Here is a 26,280-nt window from a genome sequence, read left to right on the forward strand (position 1 = left end):
CGCATAGTGAACGCGTACCATAGGAAACCATGTTTATTGGGCTGTAGTGCGTGACTGCAAAATGCACTAAAAAATAGCATAGGTGTGAACCTAGGGTAAAGGCATGAGAGCCATTGTTCAGAATCAAGTATGAGCTATGTCTCATGGACAGCAAATAGAACATTCTGCCCAACACATACCCCCCATTTTTCAGACAATCTCTATGGTTGTCGACCTGATTTTATTTTTCCTTTTATTCTTAGTTGCGATCATTTTTGAAAGGCCTGCTAGCTAAAATAAAAGTTCTGCTATTTCTGCTGTTTGTCCATACATTATACATGTACAGTATATGTTTAATATTGTCCATATTTACAGTATTTCTCTTTTAATGGACACACTGTTAAATTGCAGTTGATAGGAAAAGCGTACTATGCGTTAATTTAAATTGTTTCCCAAAGATTCCTGTTTGCTGAAGCATTCCCTGTTAAGTGCTTTGTTATGTGCTGGCATGCTTACTTATTATTCACGTGTGTGTTTTTAATTTATTCACCAATGTGTCACATCACCATTGTTAACACCGTTGCCTTCTTTTCCATTGTGTGCACCAATGATGCGGTCTCATTACCTGTGTTCCCGTTGTCCCTGCAATGCATTGTCTGTTGTTGCCCTCCCTTCCAGTCTCCAGCTTCCCCTTTCCAGGTTTGTTCTAACACTCACCATTTGCCACACTGTCTTCCTTCCCGTTTCCTGAGCCAGCCTTTTTTTTTTTTTTCCTCCTTCACATTTTTTTTTCCAGTCTTGCTGCTGAAGTCTTAACACACTGTCTTGGAATGGTGGACAGCATTCTGCTTTACTGCAGTCTGACAGGTGCATGGTCACACTTTTTGGGGGCTTTGATGGGTGTGTCTTATTAACATTTCTGTCTTCTTGCAGGCCCAGCCAGAGAGCAGATCGTTGGGGGCTGTAAATTGTGAATGATGCACACCACGTGCATGTTTTGAGACAAACTAGGGAGCTGGTTCTGTAATATAGATATTACAAAAAACGATAACCTTGACATTTAGAGTCATAAATTGATCTTAAAATGACATTTGTCATCTGCCATTATGGTAGACACTGCAGGAATTATTTGCTGAACTGCCACAGAGTTACTTTGCTACCAGCTTTGCATTTATAAGCAACACAATACTCTAACCCATTTCTTCTTTGAGATTGTGTCCTAGCCTCCATACTTGAAGATAAAGAACATATGGATGCTTGCCAGGCAGTCCAAAATGTATATAAAAATTTAAAAAAGAGGGACGAGGCATAGTTTATTAACCATATTTAAAAAATCTAAACTAGAAAAATGAAGCACTCATTTTTATCTTTTCAGGATGAACTTATTCATTCTGTTGCATTTTCTTCAATATTTTTTTTAATGTCACTCTTTGCAATAGGCAGATTGTGTTTAATTGATTCGTGATTATTGTTCTGAACTTGAGGTAGTGCGATCTCTAGACTTGTGACACTGGCAAATATTTGGTTGGAAGATGTAATCGATTAGCCCCCTCCGACACTTCTCTCTGCTCACAGCCACTTCTACTTTCCGAAGCTCCGTTTTTTAATTCTCTACTGAAATACACAGGCACACTGGCATATGATTCATTTCATTGGGTGTTATTTGTCATAACTTACAGCCAACTCAGCTAACAGAGCGCCCAGCATGTGTGAAGAAGGATTACTCCAATTTTATGGCATCTCTCAACCTGCGCAACCGTTACGCTGGAGAGGTAAGCACCTTTTACTTTTACTTTACTCTTTTACTTAGTTTACAGTATATGAATTTGTACCATATGAAGTTCCTGGATTTTTCATATACTGACTTTTCTTTAATATTCCATAATTCATTCACATTAAGGATTCATTCATTTACACTTTAGCGCCACATGCACATTTTTTCAGACATTTATATGCACTTTTTTTTTTCAGATATTTATGTGCACGTTTTTCAGAATTTTTGTAAAGTGTTTACCAAGCATTTTGGAGTGTTTTGCATTTTTCTGTTAGCCAATAGAGAAAACTATCTGTTGCAAAATTTGCTATGTGTCTCTGCTTTCAGCTGCTTCAAAAACACATCAATCTGTCCCAATCGAGCTACAAAAGTAGCTCCAAAGCTTTTCTGAGCTTCAGGCATTTTGGAATGGACAAGTGAACCACCACCATAGAGAATAATAGATTTTTTTTTTTCTGAGTGTTTTGAAGCTTTAAGCTACAAAACACTCAGGTATGAATGGAGCCTGTGTTTATACAGGGAATTCACACCTATAGATCACAAGAACATATTTCCATCTGGCAGAAAAGGTTGTCTGTTTAAGTAATATTTACTTGCAGTGGTATGTGGTACAACGGTGACAACAAGCTAGCTTCTATTGGTTCAGTAAAACGCTTCTAATCTAGGCCAACTCACCTTTTGCACCATGTTATATATTATACACCGATCAACCATAACTTTGACCACCCACCTAATATTGAGTAGGTCCCCTTTGTGCCGCCAAAACAACCCTGACCCATTGAGGCAAGGATGCCACTAGACCTCTAAAGGTATACTGTTGTATCTGGCACCAAGCCATAAGTAGGAGATCCTTTAAGTCCTGTAAGTTGCGAGGTGGAGTGTTCATGTGTCAGACTTCTTTTTCCAGCACATTTGTAGAAATGCTCAGTTGAATGGAGATCAGGAGAATATGAAGGCCAATTCAACACCTTGCACTTAAAGTGTTAGTAAACACATTTTTGGATCTAGAACCTACAGGTAAGCCTATAATAAGGGTTTCTTCCCCACAACCCAACCCCCCAGTGAATGAGTATGGGGTACTTATTCACAAAAGAAATGTCATAAATAAATAAAAACTGAGACAGGTTTTGGCAATTCCTTTATTAAAAAAACGAAAATGTCCCCTGAAATCAATCCAGCGTCAGTCACAATGAACACCGGCGCGGAGGCATTCATTGTGATTGACATTGGATTTACTTTGCGTTGTTTTTTTTTTTTTAATAAAGGACTTGTCTCTGTGTTTATTTAATTTTGACACTTGTTTTTCTGGTGAATGGATAGGGGTGTGGGGGGTTCCCCTCAAAATCCATACCAGACCAAACAGTCTGGTATGGATTGGGGGGGTCCCCCACGCTGTTTTTTTCTCACATTTTATTGCTGCCAATTCTCTAGTTTACATTCAGTTGTTGGTGGGGAACCTCCTATGTATCATTTGTATTTGTTGTATGTTAGCATGTAAAGCAAATCCAAATGTGTTTTTTTTGTGGCAGGTTGCTGGCATGATTGAGTTTTCTAATGCTACTGGTCGCACATCTGACCTGAATAAACTAATGATGAAACACCTGAATGTTGCTCTGGACTCAGGGAAAACAGAGTCGTATACACAGGTCATGTTCAAGCTGACAGCCTTGCTCATAAGCAGCAAAGGTAGGATATATTTGTGTAGCTTAAACTGCATTTAAAACAAAACCGCATGTATGAATGTTATGAATGTTTTTCCCAACAGAATGTGATGCTCAGCTTTTACACCATCTCTGTTGGGCTCCACTTCGCATGTTTACTGACCATGGGATGGATACAGCCATTGCCTGCTGGGAATGGCTTTTGGCAGCTAAGAATGGAATTGAAGTGCCGGTAAGATGTCAAGTACTATCATGTTTACATTGTTGGTTGCTGTCACCCTGGAAATTTAAGAAAAAAAAAAGAAGCTGTTTGCAATAGTCATTTTCTTGTTCAATAATTTTTATTGTAGGTACATCAAAAATGTGCAACAATACAAACACACCTAGTCCACCTGTTCAGAGGCTACGACTGGCAGCATAGATAACATAAATGTACATACACAGCATAAGCAAAGGAGGAAGGGCCTCCTTCTCAAACAGGCATATCCAACTTAAACAAAATCTATATGTATTTTGGGGGAAAAGCCCCATAATTGCCAATGTGGTCAGGAACTTTATCTCAACACCTCCTTAGTGGGCAGTCAGACATCAATAGACAGCCATAGAGGGCTTAAAACCCCATCAAAAGAAGAAAACCAGAGCAGAGAGCAAGACGGGAGAGAGGGAAAAGTAGAACTAGAAAAGAGAGAAGAGGGGGGGGGGCGGGGGGGGATCAGAAAAGGCATACGCCAACCGTGATTCCAAGACCTTCAGAAACTTGGTGTGCATGTCGTGGAGAATACTAGACATTTGTTCATTTAGCATCATGACCGAAAGACAGTCCCTCACTCCCTGAAAAGAGACTGTAGTTTTTTTCCAGGCCTGGAGAATCGTCCTTTTGGCTGCTATGAACAAAGAAGGTGCTGATTTTCGTTGACAAGCGAATAGGCCCAAAATGGGGCAATGCAATAAAGCAAATTTTGCCTACATCCGAGTATTTAAATGGAACAAGGAGTGCAGCAGACCAAACTCTCAGGACCAGAAGGCCCACCAGATATATGCAGAGCATCCCCACGATGGCCACACCCCCAAAAGCAGTGATCACTATAAGTTGGATTAGCGCTGGCAATACAGGCCGGAACCCAATACGCTGCTTCTAAAGTGGCAGTATTAAACGAACATTTAGCAATCGTAGACCAGGTCTTGCTCCAGTCCACCTGATCCCTGTATATCAGTGGGCCCATGTATTTATTAATGCATATGCTCAAAACCTTCTCTAAGATATTCAGATCCTTGTTCAGAAGGGTGAAGGACCGGAAGGTCTGAGGTTTACTTGCATCCTCTGACGTCTTGGAGATCATCAATATATGGGCCCTAAGGGCATCAGGTGAGGGCATTGAACCGTGTTTTTAGAGAGTTAAAATAATCGGCTAGGTGGGGAGCCAACAGGGTAGAGAACGTCTTGTAATATAGTCCTGAAAACCCATCCGGGCCTGGAGCTTTAGAGGGCTTTAGAGATTTAATTGCCCATAGAACTTCAGCCTCTGGGATGTTGACATTATGGCCATCATGAACCCCTTCTGTAAGCATAAGAAGGTTCGGCTTGATGTAGGGGAAATGGGCCTGGCTTAACATAGAGTGGGGAAAGAACCTCAGAGAAGCCAGATTATTATTATAGGTACTTATATAGCACCGTCAATTTATGCAGCGCTTTACATATACATTGTACATTCACATTGGTCCCTACCTTCGAGGAGCTTACACTCTACATTCTTATTCTAGGGCCAATTTAGACAGAAGCCAATTAACTTACCAGCATGTCTTCGGAGTGTGAGAGGAAACCCACGTAGGCACAGGGAGAATGTGCAAACTCCAGGCAGGTAGTATCATGGTTGGGATTCGAACCAGCGACCCTTTTTACTGCTAGGCGAGGGTTCTACTCACTACACCACTGTGCCGCCTGTAAGATCTGAACTGGTCTATATGGTTTTCCCACAGAGTTCCGTTTCTTGGCTAATATGGGCCCAGGTTTATCAGCACATGTATAATACTTGTGTTTGGTCCACCGTAAAGACTTTTCAGCTTGAGAGGTGCAAAGGAGATCCAGTTGCGTCATCAGGGTGTCACAAGCCCTCCTACGCTCTGCGGTGGGGCATGCCTTCCAAAGTGCATCTGCTGCCATGAAGAGAGAATGAAATTCAGTGATGCAACATTCCCTGTCTCACTTACTTGAGGAGGCAAGTTGGATAATGTGGCCACGAACCATAGCCTTATGGGCCTCCCATGACGACACAGCTGAAGTAACCGAGCCTACGTCAGCAAAGTATGTTTGTATGGAAGACTGGATATGCTGACAGGTGGCTTGAGTAGTCAAAAGCGATTTTGTTAATTCACCAATGGAAGGGGCATTTGGTGAGGCCCAAAAAGAAAACCAGAAAAGACCAAGAGGTCATAGTCAGATTGTCACGTACCTAGTGGTGAGCCTGGAATGCAGAAGGAGACCTCTCTTCCGTCCCTGACTCACGGCCCCTGATGGTGGTGACAGGAGGCACGGGAGTCAAAGGTAGCACGAGTGCCTGGCAGGTTCAACAGCCGGTGGATGGATCAGGCTGACTTCAGGAACTGTAGCTGGACAAGCAGGCCCCAGTGGCAGCGGACAGGAACCAGTAGACAGCAGGAGACCAACAGGAACGGGTGGATCACTCAGGGGCAGGCACGCAGAAGAGTCAGGTAAGCCGGGTCAAACCAGACAGTCAGTACAAGAAAAGATGCAGCAGGCAGAGGCAGGAACGTGGAACAGGCCGGGTCGGTAACGGATGAGCATGGATGGACCAGAGGATGAGACGGGTGCAGAGTCGTAGACAAGCCGGAGGGCAGAGGCAGGCAGAAGGCAGGGAAGGTCACAGGTCAGGCCGGGTCAATACACAAACAGATCAGATTCAGGCAATAGTCTCAGGAACACTGTAGATCAAGCAGCAAGATCTGAAGGGAGAACTGGGCTTAAATAGCCCGCCTGGCGCCAGTAACCACGCACACCAGCGTGAACGCGCGCACGGACACGCCCAGGCACCCGCAGGCGTGCACAGACAGGTGACAGACCACTGTCCCCAGCCAGCCTTTCCTGACACAGACCATGGTGAGCAAGGTATAAAGATCTTGCGAATTAGTGGAAGATGATGTACTTGCATAAAAGCATAAGCATTCATACCAAAGCTATCACGTTGGTTGGAATAGTATGTAAAGTCACGGTCATTAGGATGGAGCTCCTTCCAGACGTCTATCAAACTGAAGATTTGGAGAACTGTGCACACTTGAGCCTCATGTGCCGGGTCATGACAGTAGCACTTTGCGCATATCATCTGTCTAGGGCAGAATTGAGGGCACTGTTATAATCGTCCATGAGAAGGCGTAAACCCTTCTGGTGTTGAGAGATCACTCTACAGAGCTGTGAGAAAAACCTGTGTTGGAATCTATTAGGTGTGTAGTAGGAAACAATGGTAACATCTTGGTCCCAAAAAGTGCCCTGTAGACATAAGTACTGACCAGTAGGATCTGCACTCTTCACCGCACAAGTGTCATACTTACCTGCTCTGTTGCAGTGGATTTGAACAGAGCAGCCTGGATCCTCCTCTTCTCGGGTCCCTCTTCTGTAATCCTGGTCCCTCCCTTCTGTCGCGTGCCCCCACAGCAAGCCGCTTGCTATCGGGGCACCCAAGCAGAGTCACAGCTCCCTGTGTCTATTCAGACACGGAGCTGTGACCCGGTCCCCACCCCCTCTTTCCCCTGATTGGCTAGCTGACTTTTATTGACAGCAGCTGGAGCAAATGGCACTGCAGCTGTGTCTCAGCCAATCAGGAAGGAGAATCTTGGACACTCGTGGACAGAGAGGGACCTCAGAAAAATATAAGGGGGGCTGCTGCACAAAGAAGGCTTTTTTTCTTAATGCATAGAATTCATTAAGATAAAAAAAACCTGCCTTTACAACCCCTTTAAGGGGCAAATTTAAGCCATGGATGTTTTGTGAGTGAATTTTTAGAATGGGAGTAGCCATGGTTGGAAAAAGTGGAAATGCTAATTGGCAAAAAAATGCACAACAGAAGCACCAGTCAATAAGTGGCTGATGTTCAGGTGAGGCCCAGGACTCTGGGAGGGGAAAGAAAGGAGAAAGAGAGAGAGGAAAGAAAGTAAGAGGCATATGGTAGCTGTAGTCAAAAACCACCAAATAGGTGGACTACATGCCGACAATAGAGGATATCCAGGGGGTGGTGGCTCCACCACCGGACACATGGCTGCAAATGTTAGCTCAATAGTAGCACCCATGGAGATAAAAATAAGGCATAAGGAAATTGCAGGCCACAAATATTGGAACCCAGCGTGTGCGGGAGGGGTAGGGATAAAGGGCTATGGGTGGGGCCAGGGGAGGGAGGGGCCTAGGTAGGTAGGATAGAGAAGGGGGTGGGAAAAAGGTATGCACCATGGGTATAAAAAAGCCCCCTAAAATTGGGGGAAGCATCAGCAAAAAAAACAGAACATTAACAGTAAATGAACGCGGAGTAGTAGCAATTTAGGGGAGTCGTGGGAGGCATAGTGCAAGCACCGTGTCCACCCCCCCCCCCCCCCCCAAGGCTCGCTTGAGTTTCTGAATGACAAGAAATATTTTTAAAAAAATAACCACAGGCAATAAAACGTTAGGGGGGGGGGGTGGTTTCCACACCACTGCCAACACTCATTAAAGGGAGCAGGAAAGGGGTTCGGAGGAAGAGGGTGGGGGGGGGGAGGATGCAACAGAGGCGGGGAAGCCTACCCATACACAATGAAAAGCTCTACAAATTGTGAAAGTCATGGACTGGAAACTAACTAGTGTCGGGTGATTGTATATAGTGTATATCACATTTACCACTGACGAATGCAGAGTTGTAATGCAAGGAGATCAGCTAAAAGTAATTGGATCTGTATGTGCGTTATAATTATTTGAAATGAGTCAATTAATCGATTAAAAAAAAAACCGATGAATTGAACACGAAAATTGTAATCAGTAAATATATATATAAAATGGCATTTTGTATATATAGTATATTAGTCTGTTGCTACTGCCTCGCTGTCAAGTCATAGGTTTGGGCAGGGAGGTGACCTAATTGTGTTGCTTAACTGCAGCATAGAAAAGTCAGGTCACAGGGCTGGAGGGCTGGTTGTGCTGCCTGGGAGGACTGTAAATCTCAAGACTAGGTAGACAGAAATACAAATCCTTTGATGGGTAAGACAGTTCCCATATATATATATATATATATATATATATATATATATATATATATATATATATATATATATATACACACACACTCTTTACCTGTACCACTTTGAGATCTTTTGATGAAAAGGGCTATAAATAAAATGTATTATTATATATAATGAACATGCATATATTAACTTGTCTGCCTATTCTGCTGTTTTTGAGTCATGGGCAGCAACTTTATGTCCTTCAGTGGCTGGAAATGGAGCACCGTTCTTGAACTAGGGCAACATCGATATTATTATGTAAAAAATCTGTCTTTGTGCCCCTCCCTTTTATGAAGCAGAGAGAGCTAAAACTACTGTATTATGTGAACACATTGCAACATTTTTAAGAAAAATACTAAACCTCTTGTATGATACCTCCTTATCTGCTAACACATATTGTATTATGACAGTTCATGCGGGAGATGTCTGGAGCTTGGCAAATGACAGTAGAGCAGAAGATTGGAGTGTTCTCCCCTGAGCAAAAGGAAGCTGATCCGCTTGCTGCCTCAGAGCAAAGCCAACCTCACCCATGTCCACCGGAAGTGAATCCACATTATATATGGATTGATGTAAGCAACACAATTGAAATGGTTTTATAATTCAGTTACCTTCACTGTTTTTACTGTTTTAATCTAACAAAAAGGAAATCTGGATACTAAAAATGATTGTGCATAGTTGAGCTATGCACTTCCCACTTCAGTAAGACAAAAGCTCACAATGCAGTTTTAAACTGACCGTGCAATCTCTCTGCAGTCTCCTTTGTACATGGTACTGATGTTTAAACATCAGTATTCCTGAGACCACAGTTTCACGCATATTTGCACATATATGTGTGTAGAATACTGACCAACAACTCAGATTACACTCATCTATAGGCAGCACGTTTACTCACTTGTGTGTTACAGGCACCTTGAAAACAATGAGCTGTATGCGATTGTGCACACAGGAGCTGCCACTCCACAGTAACTGTAAGGGTGTGGGTGAAGTGGCTGTCGCCCGCTCAAAAGCAAGTGAATCTAGGGGTTTATGTGCTACATATCAGTTTTTACATGATTCAGACCGCATAGTGGTTATAGAGTAGCCCTGTCATAATGTAGTCAGGAGAATTTTTATCTCATTTGTGGTCATTTCGCCTGATTTAACTATTTCCGTTTCAATATACTGCTGCTGCTTACTAAATTACAGGACAAAGTTAAACTTTGGAAAAAACTGTCTCTATGGCAGGAAAGGCTAACTTGGTGAAGATAATTTTAATGCCTCAACTTCTATACTTTCTCCATAATGCTCCCATAGTACTGCCTCTCAAGCTTTTTCGGACTGTTAAGCCCTATACACACTATCAGATTTTCTGCTGAGTTTTTCCTTCAGATTTACCAAAACCATATAATATGAGGTCAAACCTTAGGAGTTTCAATCTGTATGCTATCAGGCCGGCCCTTCTACTACATGGTTTTGGTAAATCTGAAGGAAAAACTCAGCAGAAAATCTGATAGTGTGTATGCGGCTTTAATGAAATTTTTAGAGAACAACTTTGGAGGCAATGTTCACCTAGGATCTGCCTAGAACAATTACAAAAATCAAAAGAAACAGGGGGCATAGCATTACCGAACTCACTATTTAGCTGCTCAACTGGGGACCGGCTGTTGAAACCTGGAATTCCTCCCTCTCCTGCATCACCATGCTAGATCATCTTCACTCTCAGAAGGTTTAGAATCTCAATAGTTTGCTAAATCCAACCGTCTGTTCCCCACATATAGGTTAATGCACAAAATATGGGGTAAGGTCAAACAGCTGAAAGGGGTAACTGGGTTTACAAAATCTAGCCTTCTTTGGAATAATACCACATATCTGGAACTGGCAAAACGTACCTATTCTCCTAAGGTTGGGGCTTATGGTATTACACACATGAAGCATATCTGTAGAACTGGCAAAATGCTATCCTTTCCTTTGTTGCAGACCTTGTAGGGTTTACCACAATTCATGTATTTTTACTATTTGCAGATGTCCCACGCAGTACAGGCAAAAAATCTGCCCTCTGACTATTACCCAACACCTATTTTTAGGCTGTTGCGGCACATTGAACTACAGAAGGGCCTTATTTCTAAATATCTATTTGGAGGCCTACCCCTGTAAGGCCATGGGTCTGTGGGAGACCTGATTATAGATAGGATATTGGGGTAGAATGCTGTTGGTTACTCAATGCTTGTTATTGCTATCTGACTTTGGAGTGTGCAATATTAATGCTCTATTGCAGAGACATGCAATTAGCGGACCTCCAGCTGTTGCAGAACTACAAGTCCTTTGAGGCATAGCAAGACTCTGACAGCCACAAGCATGACATCCAGAGGCAGAAGCATGATGGGACTTTTTTTTTTTTGTTGTTTTGCAACAGCTGGATCTGGTCCGATAATTGCATAGCCCTTCTCTATTGGCACTGTCATTTGTTTTCAGCCACTAGGTGGGGCTGTATGTTCTCTCTAGCAAGCTCTATGCAGTTGGAAGCTGTAATTGTCTATTTGGTTTCCTACAGTTTTGTATATTACAACTTTGCATTCTTTTGTGAGTGTTTATGGAACATGTATGCTTGAAGGTGTTCAAATAAAACTTCCTTCTGATGTAAAAAAAAAAAAAAAATTCAATGAATGCCTGAAAAACTTTTTTGTATTAATCTTCTTTTAGTTCCTGATGCAGAGGTTTGAAATCGCCAAGTACTGCAGCTCAGACCAGATTGAGATATTCTCTAGCCTTCTACAGCGCTCCCTCTCTCTGAATATTGGAGGATCAAAAGGCAGCATTAACCGACATGTGGCAGCCATTGGTCCTAGGTTCAAGTAAGTCCTCTTATGCCCTGTACACACGATGGGACTTTCCGACGTAAAATGTGCGATCGGATCGTGTTGTTGGAAAATCCGATCGTGTTTGTGCTCCATCTGACTTTTTCCTTTGGAATTTCCAACATACAAAGTTTAAGAGCTGCCGTTAAAATTTTATGAAAATAAAATCCGATTGTTTAAATTCTGACCCTGTGTAGACAGTTCTGACGGACAAAGTGCCACGCATGCTCAGAATAAATTACGAGACAAAAGCTATTGGCTACTGGCTTCTTTATAGTTCCGACGTATATGTGTTCTACATCACCTCCTTCTGAACGATCTGATTTTCTGACAACTTTGTGCGACCATGTGTATGCAAGACAAGTTTGGGCCAAAATCCGTCTGAAAAAATCCGACGGATCTTGTCCGACCGTGTGTACAGGGCGTTAGTCTTAGTTATATTAAAAGACTGGAAATGTTTTTTAATTATGGAAGTTGAGATAGATATATATATTTATATAACCTAAAGCAATATCTCTCCATTTTAGGCTATTGACTCTTGGGTTATCATTACTGCATGCAGATGTGGTCCCAAATTCCACCATTCGTAATGTTCTTAGAGAGAAAATATATTCCACATCATTTGATTACTTCAGGTATATATGCATGTTTTTTTTTTCATGACCATGCTTATGAAGAAAGCTCGACTTAAAATATATGTTGTTTTGTCAATGATATTTAAAATAGTATTGTATGCTCTATCCTGGGATAGTTCTGCGCCTAAATGCCCAACACAAACAGATAAGCAGCTGAGAGAAGATATTAGCATCTTGATAAAGTTTTGGACGGCCATGTTTTCCGATAAGAAGTATCTCACTGCAAACCAGCTGGTTCCTCCAGGTAAAAATAAAATACTTTGCTTCATAAAAACCTTGTGTAGGAGCTCCTTTCTGTTTAACATGTATTTTACACTTGATCCAGATGTAGTAGATAAGCCATGCATTTTCCTCAACTAGTTATTGCAAAAATGGCACTGGTGGGCAATCAGAGCACAACATCCCCGAATAACAAGTTGCAGAACCAAATAAAAAAATTAGACTTTTACAGTGCTCAACACTTCAGAAATAGACACAGACAGCATGTTTTTCTTTAAAGTTCAATTTTTTTTCATACAAAAGAAAAAAGGTGTAGTTCAAGGTGCAATAGTCCTTTAAAATGAAATATAGCAGACACACATAGCCTTCAACCCAATCTGAATAATAACAGCAATAGTATAATGCTCAAAGATGGGAGCTGAATAGCTATATAATCTCTGTGTGTTTCACTTAATGAGCTTCATCAGAGACCACTTGTTGTGAATTTGTATGTATGTATAGAAGAATCTGCCTGCGGTCAGCAGAATGGAGGGAAGACAGGGCCAGGCAAATCCAGTCTGCAGCACACCTTTGGAGGCATATGTAGGGTAAGACTAAATGTGGGGCTGACAGAGTCTGCAGCCACTGTGCAAATAACTAATCAGCTTCTAGTTTTAGCTTGTTCACTTAATAGTATAATGCTCAAAGTTGGGTGCTGAATAGCTCTATAATCTCTGTGCGTTTCACTTAATGAGCTTCATCAGAGAACATTTGTTGTGAATTGGTATGTATGTAGAGAAGAATTGGCCTGCGGTCAGCATAATGGAGGGAAGACAGGGTCACGCAAATCCAGTCTACTGTATAAAAAGCTCCCATCCCCTCTGCATTACAACAAGTTCCCCTGTGTCTGTGGTATATAATAAATATGCTTATCTGTACTGATAACACAGTCTTCCTGCGATCAGTTGCCTCCTCTCTTTTCTCCTCTGCCCGGCTGACAGTTCCAGTGGGTGGGGCTGAGCACTGCCGATGATGTCAGCTGGGGAGGAGAGGAGAGACAGAGCCGAGGAGTCACATGATCGCGGGAAGACTTTCTGTTATCAGTACAGATGAGCATATTTATGATATAACAGACACAGGGGAACATATTGTTTCTAACACAGAGGGCATGGGAGCTTTTAATTTTAAGTATGAGAGCAGCAGCAGGGGGGGGGGGGGGTGTCAGCGCTGACAGGAGCAGACATCGAAGAGGAGGGAGAGGACATAGGAGAGCAGGGCTGCGTATGACAGAGGCACGTACACTGACAATGGTATATTGTGGTCAAAGTACAGGGGAAGGGCATAGCCAGGCAGGATCAGACAGGTGTAACAGGTTTTTGAGTTAAAAAACGCTTTATGCTTTGAAAATATAAGCTAATTGATTGCCATGCAAAGCTGCTGCAGATCCTGGCTGCTCCAGTTGTAGTAAATTTCAATCATTGTAGACGTTTGTGGTATATGGCATTTCATTGGCTGTGGTCAGTGGAGAAGTGCCTGGTTACATTGGCAGCTGTGTGCCAATACATTTGTGGCAATCCGTTAAGAAGTATTTGATGTAGTGGTGGCAGGCAGAGGGAAAGTGATTAGCAAAAAAGTACATCAGTGCAGTAAAGGTCAGTATAAAAAGAGCACTGTTGCAGTGGATGTCTGTAAAGAAATGTATTGATGTGGTGGCAGTTTGTGGCGACAGTTTGTGGCGAAGTACACTAGTAAGCTGGGAAACTATACCCTTGTCAGGGATGACTGGCCTGTTGCAAAATCTACTGGATAGCTTTGCCTCTAAAAAATATTGTATTTCCTTAACTTCAAGTGGTTAATGCATGTCTCTTTTTTTTCTTCTACAGATAATCAAGATCCTTCAGTACATAGCTTGTCTGTGATTGTGGATGTCACTCGCAGCAATTTAGATGTGACAATGGGTTCTCGACAGCAGACCACACAAGGCTGGATCAACACATACCCATTATCCAGCGGTATGTCTACCATCTCTAAAAAATCAGGTTTGTGAACCCTACCCATTGCAACCCTTTCTTTCATAATATATATGAAACTAAATAAATAATTATATATATATATATATACATATACATGCACTGACTAACAAGATTTATTCTGTTTGCAAAGGATGGCACAGTGATTAATACAGTGTAGATCTATATAACACTATGCCATCCTTTGCAAACTGTTGGTCAGTACGTTTATACTTCAGATTTTAAGGTGAGACTCTACTCTTCACAGGGCTGACAAAGAAAACAAACAGAGGGACACAACTTCACAAATATTACATGAAAAGGAGGACTCTTCTCTTATCTCTGTTGGTATGTGGCTTGTTTCTGACTTTTTGTGTGTTTTAACCATATGAAATCTATATGTGTGTGTATGTGTTTGTGATTTTCTGGTGAATGTTTGTGCATCTCATTATGTAATTAGTATCTCAGCAAGGGTCCTCCACATGCCTTCCTTTAGGCCTATACTATATGAGAGATTTTGATTGGAATTAATGTTGTTACCTTGCGACTAATTGTTGAATTTGTAACAAGGCAAACATTATGTGTTACAAGGGTCACGAGGATCTACACTAATCCCAAACCCTTGAAGCATTGAGCAATCTGCAATTATCTCTTGTTTTGTCCAAACTAAATCTCTTATGTGGCCTAACATTTACTGAAAATGTTGTAATAGCTGTTCTAAACTGTTACTTGTTTGTTCTTTTCTAGGCTACAGAGATTGACCGTCTAACCACCTGGTACAATCCTCTCTCTTCTCCTGAGTTAGAGCTTGATCAGACAGGAGAAAACAGTGTGGCAAACTGGAGATCAAAGTACATCAGCCTGAGCGAGAAGCAATGGAAAGACAATGTAAACTTAGCCTGGAGCATTTCCCCTCACCTGGCAGTTCAGTTACCAACAAGGTGATTGTAACTTATTGACTGTATAGGTGTAGATGGACCTAGTGTAAGGGGGTTGGATGGTAATGGTAGCGGTAAACCATGCACAAGACAGGAACACCCAGGATAAGTCCAAGTAGGGCAGGGTTGCCCAACCTTTTGAAGCGTGAGGGCCACTTAAGCGACTTGGTAACCGGTCATGAGCCACAATGAGCAGAGCAAACGGATGACAGGTTCCTGTTCCTCTCAGCATATGTAGAGCTGAACAGACACAGCCCACCTTACTTTTCTGGGCCCCTTCTGTTTTTTTAGAGGATTGGAGGAATGCGAGTCTAAACAGAGACCAGGGGTGGCTGGTATTCGATAATTTGGTGGGAAAATCAACAACAAATTAATTCATCAACATATGTAAAGAGTAATAAATATTACACAAATTCATAAACAATCGTTAATCAATAACCGTGAACAATGAGGGTGAAAAAATAAATAATAAATAAGTATTGCACAAATTAATAAATAAATAGTGAATGGATAAATATTACACAAATTAATAAACAAGTGCCAGTGAAAAATGAATATGAAAGAATAAGAAATATATAAATGGTCTAAAAATAAAAACACCTATACATAAAAAGTGTGAAGCAGTAACCCACAGCCCAAAGTGAGACAGGCCAACCAAATTCCTTTCAGTTAGAGGAATTACTCTTTCGAATGATGTTGGTCAAACGTGCAGTCCTCCTTCACCAAACAAAATCTGCTGATCACCGGTAAAAAATGCATAGGTGTTTTTATTTTTAGACCATTTATATATTTCTTATTCTTTTATATTCATTTTTTCACTGGCACTTATTTATTAATTTGTGTAATATTTATTCATTCACTATTTATTAATTTGTGCAATACTTATTTATTTATTTTTTCACCCTCATTGTTCACGGTTATTGATTAATTGTTTATGAATTTGTGTAATATTTATTTATTTATTTATTACTTTTTACATATGTTGATGAATTAATTGGGGAAAGTATTCATTCACTTTTCACTTAACCACTTAACAACCGCCCCATAGCCGAATGACGGCTACAGGGCGGTTTTTTAACTCTGAGAGGCCGTCATATGACGTCCTCCCAGAATTCCGCTCTTGCGCGCCCCCTGGGGCGCGCACTCGAGAGCATCCGTGATCGCCGGGTCCACAGGATCACCGTCAAATGACGGAGTGATCACTTGTAAACAAACCGGCGTCATACCCTCCCCTCTCTGTACAGATCGGTACAGCGGAGGGGGAAGAGATCGGTGTCGGCAGCGCTGTGGGCTGCATTTGCAGTGCCCACGTCGCTGCTCACCGAAATTTAACCCCTCGATACCCTGCCAATACTCTGCAATTCCAGCCAATACTCTGTAATACCCAATACCCTGCGAATACTTTGCAATACCCTGCCAATACTCTGCAATACCCAGCCAATACTACTCTGCAATATACTACTCTGCAATACCAGCCAATACTACTCTGCAATACCAGCCAATACTACTCTGCAATACCAGCCAATACTACTCTGCAATACCAGCCAATACTACTCTGCAATACCCTGCCAATACTCTGCAATACCCTGCCAATACTCTGCCATAAATTGGTATACACGGAGATACTCGGTGATACCCTGCAATACCCAGCCATAAACATCCCCCCCTCCCGCCGCCCTCCGGTGCTTCTACCAACTCGCCAATACGATCAAAGCCAGAATCTTTTTTTTATTTCATGCTTCCCAGCCTAGAGGTGAGATGCGGGGTCTTATTGACCCCATATCTTACTGTAAAGAGGACCTGTCATACCATATTCCTTGTAATATGAATAAAAGTGATCAAAAAAATTTTTTGGGGGGAAAAAAATGTCAAACTAAAATAAATAAAGTAAAATGAACAATAAAAAAAAAAATGAAAGCGCCCCTGTCCCCATGTGCTTGCATGCAGAAGCGAACGTATATGTAAGTCTCGCCACATATGAAAATGGTGTTCAAACCACACATGTGAGGTATCGCTGCGAACGTTAGAGCGAGAATTTTTTAATTCTAGCCCTAGACCTCCTCTGTAACGCAAAACATGTAACCAGTAAAAAAAAATTAATCGTCGCCTATGGGGATTTTTAAGTAGTGACGTTTGGCGCCATTCCACGAGCGTGTGCAATTTTGAAGAGTGACATGTTGGGTATCGATTTACTCAGCATAACTTCATCTTTTTTTTTTTAGCACAAAACTGTTTTTTTCCCCAAAAACACTTATGAAAAATTGCTGTGCAAATACCGTGCGAGATAAAAAGTTGCAACGACCACCATTGTATTCTCTAGCGTCTTTGCTAAAAAAAACATATATAATGTTTTGGGGTTCTTTATAATTTTCTAGCAAATAAATAATGATTTTTAGGAGAGAAATGTCAGAATTGTCCTGGGTGCTCCAGAACGCCTGATGGCGCTCCCTGCATGTTGGGCCTCTGTATGTGGCCACACTGTGTAAAAGTCTCACACATGTGGTATCGCCGTAATCGGGAGTAATAGCAGAATGTATTTTGGGGTGTAATTTGTGGTATGCATATGCTGTGTGTGAGAAATAAATTGATAATATGACAATTTTGTGGGGGGAAAAGTAAAAAAAATCTTGATTTTGCAAAGAATTGTGGGAAAAAAAATTACAAATTCAAAAAACTCATCATGCCTCTTACTAAATACCTTGGAATGTCTTCTTTCCAAAAATGGGTCATTTGGGGGGTATTTGTGCTTTTATGGCATGTTAGGGTCTCAAGAATTGAAATAGGCCGTCAGTACTTCAGGTGTGATCAATTTTCAGATATTGGCATAGCTTGTGGACTACATAACTTTCACAAAGACCAAATAATATCCACCAATTTGTACTTATTTTTACCAAAGATATGTCATAGTATACATTTTGGCCAAAATTTATGAAGAAAAATTACTAATCTGCTAAATTTTATAACAGAAACGAAGAAAAATTCGAATTTTCTGTCTTTTTTTTCTTTTATAGCACAAAAAATAAAAACCCAGTGGTGATTAAATACCACCAAAAGAAAGCTCTATTTGTGTGAAAAAAAGGACAAAGATTTCATATGGGTACAGTGTTGCATGACTGAGTAATTGTCATTCAAAATATGAGAGCACCGAAAGCTGAAAATTGGTCTGGTTATTAAGGGTGTTTAAGTGCCCAGTGGTCAAGTGGTTAATTTATATACCATGGTGATGGTTTGTAGGCTGTGATAATGCCAGTCGTTCATACTTAGTGGGGTGGGAGTATTTAGGTAGCGCAGCCATACACACTTTTATGTTTATTGACTTTTTGGATGCGTATCACATCCTGGTAGCTGCAGATTTAGTGGTGTGGGGGAATAGTTTTTTGTTTTCTTTGGATTAGGAGCGCAGTCATTTTCTATTTTTTGTAATGGTTTATAACCTACTAGTAAACTTTTTTTATTAAGATATTACTTGCTAGTGACATTTACCATTCAAATACTCATTTGCAGATTTAAAAACACTGAAGCCATTGGAGGAGAAGTGACTCGCCTAGTGAGACTGGATCCAGGTGCTGTCAATGACATCCCTGAGGCTATAAAAGTAAGTGTTTTGATGTTCTATTATGAGTTCAAGTTTAATAATGAATTTTAATTTAATGATTTTAGAACAAATTATCATTCCTTTTCACTTGCAGTATTTGGTAACGTGGCATACGATTGATGCCGATGCCCCTGAACTTAGCCACATTCTTTGCTGGGCACCAACTGATCCACCCACCGGGCTTTCTTACTTCTCCAGCCTGTATCCTCCACATCCACTAACTGCACAGTATGGAGTTAAAGTTCTACGATCATTCCCTCCGGTATTGTATTAGTAGACTTTTTCTCTTGATTGTATGTTCTACGACTCAGTACATTTACTTTTCTAGTTACCTTGACTATTTTTTAATTCACTATTTCAAAGTGCACGTATTTCCTGAACTGCTTGCTGAGCGTCAATATCAGTTTTACTGCTACCAGGGCAGAAGCTGTGCACTGGATCACATATATATGATGCTGCATTTACACCTGCAGGGGGCATGTTTCTTCTGCCGTGATGATTTATAGCAGAAGCCGATCTGCGGTTGCTGTGCCCTCGATCTCCACCAGGACCCACCAGTCGTCGGGCAGGGACTCAGAACAAACAAGAAAAATATATATTGCAGTTTACTAGTCCTTAGATGTAATTGCTGAGTTCATTTTCATTTTTCAGGCCTAGAACCTTTTTAGCAATTACATAAAATATCAGTTGATCTTTCCAGAAATTCAGCGTCCTTGTTTCCTGCTAGCTAAATTTAAAGCTTAAACAATGTTTTTTATTTTTCTGTAAACTACTTTCCCCCAGCCCATTGTGTTTGAGATGAAAAAAGGGACACATGTTTGATGTCCACATATAACGAAAAAAATAGTGTTGTGCTGAAAGAGTGCTTTGAATAAAATCCAGTACATAACATCAGTACTTCAATAAGGAACTCTGGGTCTTGCAACAAATCAGATGTCATACACCAATCGTAAGCAAGTGTGATAAAACAGCAAGCATTCAATGTGCATATCATCCTGTGCACCCATGGGGAGATGTACAATACAGTGAGTGTAACTGTTAATTATTATTTTTAGGCAGTTACACATAGCGCATCTTCTTTAAATAAGTTTGATGTCCAGCCTGGTTGACGACCAAGCCTTCCTCCATAGATAAAGTGGAGTGGGTAAGCATACCCACCCTAAGGAAGTGTTGTACTCAGGATCTCCAAGTAAAAATAAAGAAACAAAAGCCTGAAAAAAAGAACTCTTTCAGGCTGGTTTCACTCTAGTGGGAAGACAAACATCGCATGTGATTCCCACCACATTGTAGTGCAGATCACATGCAATTTTGTATGGCTGAATTTGCATCGCATTTGCACCAAAATAGTGCAGGACCCCTTTTTTGGTCCGCGAATTGGATCGTGTGGGTGTGAACACCCATTCAATTTGATTCCTGCACCATTTGACAGTTCGCACTGCAATATGCGAAGCGATCTGGAAGTGTCATTAACTTTCTATTGACACCCGTAGCAATGCAGGAAATCGCACTGGAATCACGTGGGTTCACGCATCGCATATATGTGAACCGGGACTCAATGTTATGTTTCTTATCCACTTAACTTATTTGACAGTTTGTGTCAGAGGAGTTTATGCATATCATGGTCTCCTCCTGAGCTTCCAATTCAGCCCTGTGGTACGTTTTCACTTCTGGTATGAATGACGGCCAGCATTCTGACCTACAGACTGTAGCAGTAGTCGTCATGTTGCTCATGTCATTTGTGAGCGTTGCTGGCAGGAGACTGCAAGCTACTGAAGATGGTCCAGCAAAGCCCATGGTCCTGTCTGACAAAATCATATGCTTGATATATAAAGATTTTTATACTTCACCTCTGCTCAAATTATAAGATTTTGCAAAAGCAACTTGTGCTTTGAAAGTTGTTACACCATACTAGCTGTTTATGCTGTATTACAGTCCTACCTGTCACAGGAGAGACCTGATGTGCTGAAAGCCTCAGTAATGATCCCCTATCAGTACGCTTACTGTTGCTCCATAGTTTCATCAGACTGTGGTTAAGAAAGCCCACAAAATTGCACCCAGAGTCTATGAGGAATAAGGGCACAGGTGACATGTTGTTTACAAAAGGGCACATCTTAATAACACATCTATGTGGTGTACTTTAACAACTCGCACCCCAACTTGCAGAGCTTGAAGAGAAATTAATTTAGCTATTTTCACAATTGCTTCATAATCATTTATTATGTTTTATTGCTTTAATATTTGTATATATCTGCCTATATCTCTGGATCCACTAATAATTCTGACAAGCGGACTTTTGCTTATACTTTTTTTCTTTATCGTACATTACAGAACACAGAGCCGGTTATTATATTAATAACTACTTGGGTTATACGTCACCTATAGGTGAATGGACACTGGTAGATCAATCAAACAGGATGTCCTCCCCTATATGACCCCTCCTACACAGGAAGCACATCAGTTTTTTTGCCATTGTCTGTAAGGTGGCGGTCACTGATTTGATATTTGTGCTCTTGGAGCATACTTTGAGGTCTGTATGGTTCTATTAAGAATCATGGACTTCAATCTGATCCATTCGAAAAAGCTATCAGCCAAAATGGATGGTACCGAGCCTCAAAGGAAGGATAGAGGAAGGAGAGAAGATTCGTCAAGGTTTGCCTGTAATGCAGCCTTATGACGTTGGACCCTGCGTAATGGAGCCCTGTGCAGTGTTTGTTCTGACCAAGGTGTTTTCCTGCAGGGAGCTATGCAGGTCCAGGAGAGTGGACCCCACATTAAGGGGTACCCAGTCTCTGAAGGTCTTTTATTACAAAGCTCGCCAAGATGGGTGAAGATTAGACTCTGTCACTGTTATGTTCAGGGTCCTACAGCAGGAATGGTAAGTCTGCATTTGTTTTCAGTTTCTCTTATAAAAAAAAAAAAAGAGAGAGAGATCTGACTGCCTTTTCTCCCGGTGGCCACTGGGGGTAGTGTTCTGTTTAATCACACTGTGTACTTCTAAGTCGTGTGGGCTGCGTTTTTTCCTCCAGCCAGTAGAGGGCGCAGGCTAGCTCAGTATGGCCTATTTTTATATAGGCAGGAAGTGGAAGGGTTGCCATGTGGTCCACAGGTTCAGCAGGGCCTCTAGAGACATAACAGCAGCCCATGGATACTAACAAAGTGTAAGCACTTACTATGGGAGAAATGTGTGGACAAGTCATGATTATATGCTGCATATTTACTGCTTAATCCAGGGGGACTGTTCAACTGTAAGTCGATACACCCCTGGACAGATAGCAGTTCACTTTAAAGTTTTTTATTTTTTTTACTGCTCAGAAGGCAGGTGCAGTGTAGTATACATGCTTGCAAACTTGTTGCTTAAAGGCATGTTTAAATATACACATGTTTGGAAAAACATGGGCATGGGAGCACTTTAAGGAATTGTGTCTCCAGTATAGTGTGTGTTTGGTCTGCAGAAGCTTGTTTTTTCTTTTTTTGCTGTTCTAAAACAGCATAGGGGCTGCATTGGATGCATATGTGCTTGGCTAAATCCTGCAGTACTAGTATGGGGCCAACTGCAGTTAAGCAGGTGCATGCTTGCAAACTAGCTAAAACGCATGTTTGCTTGAACGCCATAAAGAGAAGGGCACACTGCTACACATCTGGTGGCAGTGAGAAATGATAACACCATTCTGGTCCAGAGTGACTTAGACAATTTATCGAATGACGGAGACTAATCTTACGCTTGATGCCACCTGATGTTTGCTTCATATTTCAAATTTTTCCCTCAAGAAGTACAAAAGCTCTCTCTCTAGGCATTTAATTAATGCGGCCAACACCTTAATTCCACTTTTCTGGAAATCTACAAACACCTCCACACTGAAAGACTGGATACTTAATGTGGCCTCCACTTGTGAAATGGAGGACACGATAGCCCAATCAAATTAAATGGTTGAACGTTACCATAAGACTTGGTCTCCGTGGTTCATCTTTTGTTACTCTCAGGACTATGATTGACTGTTAGACAAAACCTGAGTCTAGATAACCCTTACTCATAATTATCTCCACTGTCGATCCTTTGCATACCTCCCTGCAATTTATTCACAGATCAAACAAATGTAATGTGACATTTAGCTTAGATTGCATACCCAGGCAATCGCTTGCCTAACCGTACCCAGATGATTGCTGGGATTTCATGGCAAAACCCCGAAATTCTCATGACGCCTTTATAAGACATAAAAACTCTATGTCCTTCATCCTTCCTCCTACATTCTTGCCTCTATCTCTACTTTCTCTCGTCTCTCTAAATATACTGTCTGGGAAACTTCAAGAGGCCGGTGGTAGATCATGTCGTTTTATAGAGATTTCAGGTCATTACTGTAGTCTTACTGGTAATCGCTGTTTGGAAGGATCTCCACCCACTGTTCTACAAGACATAGTCTTATTTGCTCTTTTTTTGGATGTTCGCTAACTGAAATGGTTTCCATGTATTTGTGCAACGTTTTTCTTATAATAAACTTTGATGTTTAAAAAAATGCAGGTTTATACATGTCTGCATAGATGCGTGTTGCGTAATCGCATGCTTATTGCGTAAATGCATGTTTCCATGGGCACGTATTGTATAAATTTGTGTTTACAGGTACGCACGCTTTCATGTTTTGACTTAATGCATAATCGCATAAGCACATGCTTACATGCTTTCATAAACGTAGGCTTCCATAGATGCATGTTGCTTAAGCACATGCTGGCATGTTTTCATTTGTACTGCACACGTATATATGTTTGTTTACATTAAATTGCATACATATGTTCTTATTTACATTGAGCTGTATACATATGTACTTGTTTTCCTGGGACTACATACATATGTGCTTATTTGCCTAGGACTGCATACATAGCTTACAGCATCTGGAATACCAGATGCTGTAAGCTTTTCCCCACCTGGGTGAGAGAGACATCTGAGTTGGCTGTGTTTTGGGAGCATCTCAGGCCAGAAGATCTTAGGACATTCTCTGAGGTGGTTTGTTCCATCTTTAGCCGTCAGAAACCTGGTAGGTTAAGTGGAGCTCTTGGGACTGGTCTAGGTCTGCCACAGAGTTGTCAGTCTTTTGCCTTACATTTGCTCTTGGAGCAGAAGTTATGGGTTCATTATTGTCAGACTATTAAATGGTAGCAGGTCCAAAACCAAATAGGGACATGGGGTCTATCTTAAGATCTCAAGCCACTGAACATCCTTCTGTTTTCAGATAGGCTAGATCTGTTCAGTGATGACCTCTCTGCAAGAGGTCGATTTTGGGATCCGTAATCATCTGTAAACGCATGTCTTCATGTGGCGGTTTGCTTCCAGGCTCATCAAGGTTTTCTGTATTTGCAGTGGAAAGCCATTTTTCTTTATTTTTTGTATTGGCCACAGCTCTGGAGGGTTCACAAAGTGTCCCCAGTGCTGGGTTTGCTGAAGACACCTCATTACTCATTACCTCAATCATCTTTGCTCAGGAAGCAGTCGATTCCAGGGGGGGCTCCTTCAATATATTTCTAAATGAGGAATCTGTGTTTAGGTCAAAGCATGTTCCCTTTACAGTCCTACTCCAGGTCGTGGTAGAGGATCATTCTCTCTGTCTGGAACTTGAAGATCCAGGCATTGGATTGCTGGAAGGCTCTGTTTCCAGGGTGTTGCAGAGCAGAAATTGATGGTTGATATTCTTCCTTTTCAGGAATTTGGAGAATAGTAACCACTGACACCCGTCTCTCCAAGTTGATTTGAGGCTGGCTACAGTTCAGGGGGCTTGGTCTCCACAGGAGAGAATACTGTTCATAAATATCTTGGAATTTTTGTCCAGTACGCCTTGCTCTGGATTATAGGACAAACCAGTTGTAGGTTCAATCCAGAAATGCTGGCTATCTGAGAGTCCCATACTGCCCCATACTGCTTTTTTTTAACAATTTTATGCTATTTTTATTATACTTTTGTGTGCTTTTTTATGTCTCCTTGACTGCGAGATATTTTCCAATAAAACATTATTGGCTGATCTGCACTATATGGAGCACTTTTTCCCTCCTTTTTCATGATATTTTCAGTACTGGTGAGCACTGACGGGTTTGATTATGAAGCTTTGGATGTTTGTAGAGACCATCTGTGGCCGTGAGCGTATCCCTGGGATCGGGACCGTGTCATCTTACTTAAAGTGGGGTACCCCCTAAAAAAAAAAAAAATTAAAAGTCAGCAGCTACAAATACTGCAGCTGCTGGCTTTTAATAATCGGACACTTACCTGCCCCAGGGTCCAGCGATGCGGGGGAACGAAGCCCCCCCCTCACTCCCCGCTCCGCTCGCGGCGCCGTCATGCATACTGTGGGCACCCGGCTGTGGCTTCACAGCCGGGCACCCACTGCGCATGCACGAGCAGCGCAGGGCGCCGTGATACGCCGTACAGTCACCTGGGACACATGACAGGTCCCAGGTGAATGTGTGGCGCGAGGGGAAGTGATGTTACCAGCCCGGGCAATGAAGAAGGCAGATTACGAGGGACCCCCTAGCAACCGGTATTTAGAGGTGAGTAAAAATTTTTTTTTTTTTGCCAATTATTTTTTTTAATTTTTTTTACTAATTTTAAGCAGCTTTTATTTTTTTGGTGGCAACACCACTTTAACCACTTTCAGACCGGACCATTTTGCTGGTAAATGACCAGAGGTCTTTTTACACTTTGGCACTGCGCTGCTTTAACTGGTAATTGCGCGGTCATGCAATGTTGTACCCAAACAAAATTTGCGTCCTTTTCTTCCCACAAATAGAGCTTTCTTTTGATGGTATTTGATTGCCTCTGCGATTTTTATTTTTTGCGATATAAACGTAAAAAGACCGCAAATTTTGAAAAAAAATGATATTTTCTACTTTTTGTTATTAGAAAAATCCAATAAACTCAATTTTAGTCATACATTTAGGCCAAAATGTATTCAGCCACATGTCTTTGGTAAAAAAAAAGTCAATAATTGTATATTTATTGGTTTGCGCAAAAGTTGTCACATCTACAAACTAAGGTACGTTTTCTGGAATTTACACAGCTTTTAGTTTACGACTGCCTATCTCATTTCTTGAGGTGCTAAATTGGCAGGGCAGTACAAAACCCCCCCAAATGACCCCATTTTGGAAAGTAGACCCCCTAAGGAAATTGATAAGAGGCATGTTGAGCCCATTGAATATTTTATTTTTTTGCCTCAAGCGATTGAATAATGACAAAAAAAAATTTTTTTTTTTTTTTTTTTTTTTTTACACAAAGTTGTCACTAAATGATATATTGCTCACACATGCTATGGGCATATGTGAAATGACACCCCAAAATAAATTCTGCTGCTTCTCCTGAGTACGGGGATACCACATATGTGGGACTTTTTGGGAGCCTAGCCGCGTACGGGGCCCCGAAAACCA

At 41.4% G+C, this 26,280-nt stretch overlaps 1 protein-coding gene across 2 annotated transcripts in view; it reads left to right on the forward strand.

Moving 5' to 3' along the window:
• The window catches only part of PI4KA (phosphatidylinositol 4-kinase alpha), a 193,216-nt gene that overhangs the window by 134,360 nt on the left and 32,576 nt on the right, over positions 1-26,280 (forward strand). Inside the window, exons 30-42 of one of the 2 annotated variants that reach the window (XM_077461622.1) lie at positions 658-678; positions 1,659-1,751; positions 3,283-3,439; positions 3,519-3,646; positions 9,081-9,239; positions 11,350-11,501; positions 12,032-12,139; positions 12,256-12,383; positions 14,221-14,376; positions 14,615-14,694; positions 15,094-15,287; positions 18,789-18,879; positions 18,974-19,141. In XM_077461622.1, the coding sequence (XP_077317748.1) occupies positions 658-678; positions 1,659-1,751; positions 3,283-3,439; positions 3,519-3,646; positions 9,081-9,239; positions 11,350-11,501; positions 12,032-12,139; positions 12,256-12,383; positions 14,221-14,376; positions 14,615-14,694; positions 15,094-15,287; positions 18,789-18,879; positions 18,974-19,141 (1,635 nt within the window). The remainder of the gene's footprint in view (positions 1-657; positions 679-1,658; positions 1,752-3,282; positions 3,440-3,518; positions 3,647-9,080; positions 9,240-11,349; positions 11,502-12,031; positions 12,140-12,255; positions 12,384-14,220; positions 14,377-14,614; positions 14,695-15,093; positions 15,288-18,788; positions 18,880-18,973; positions 19,142-26,280) is intronic. The other variant, XM_077461623.1, reaches the window with a different exon arrangement.

The sequence above is a fragment of the Lithobates pipiens genome, unplaced genomic scaffold (assembly GCF_037356315.1).
Source record: "Lithobates pipiens isolate NorthernLeopardFrog02 unplaced genomic scaffold, aLitPip1_a1.2 Scaffold_3, whole genome shotgun sequence".
Taxonomy (NCBI): domain Eukaryota; kingdom Metazoa; phylum Chordata; class Amphibia; order Anura; family Ranidae; genus Lithobates; species Lithobates pipiens.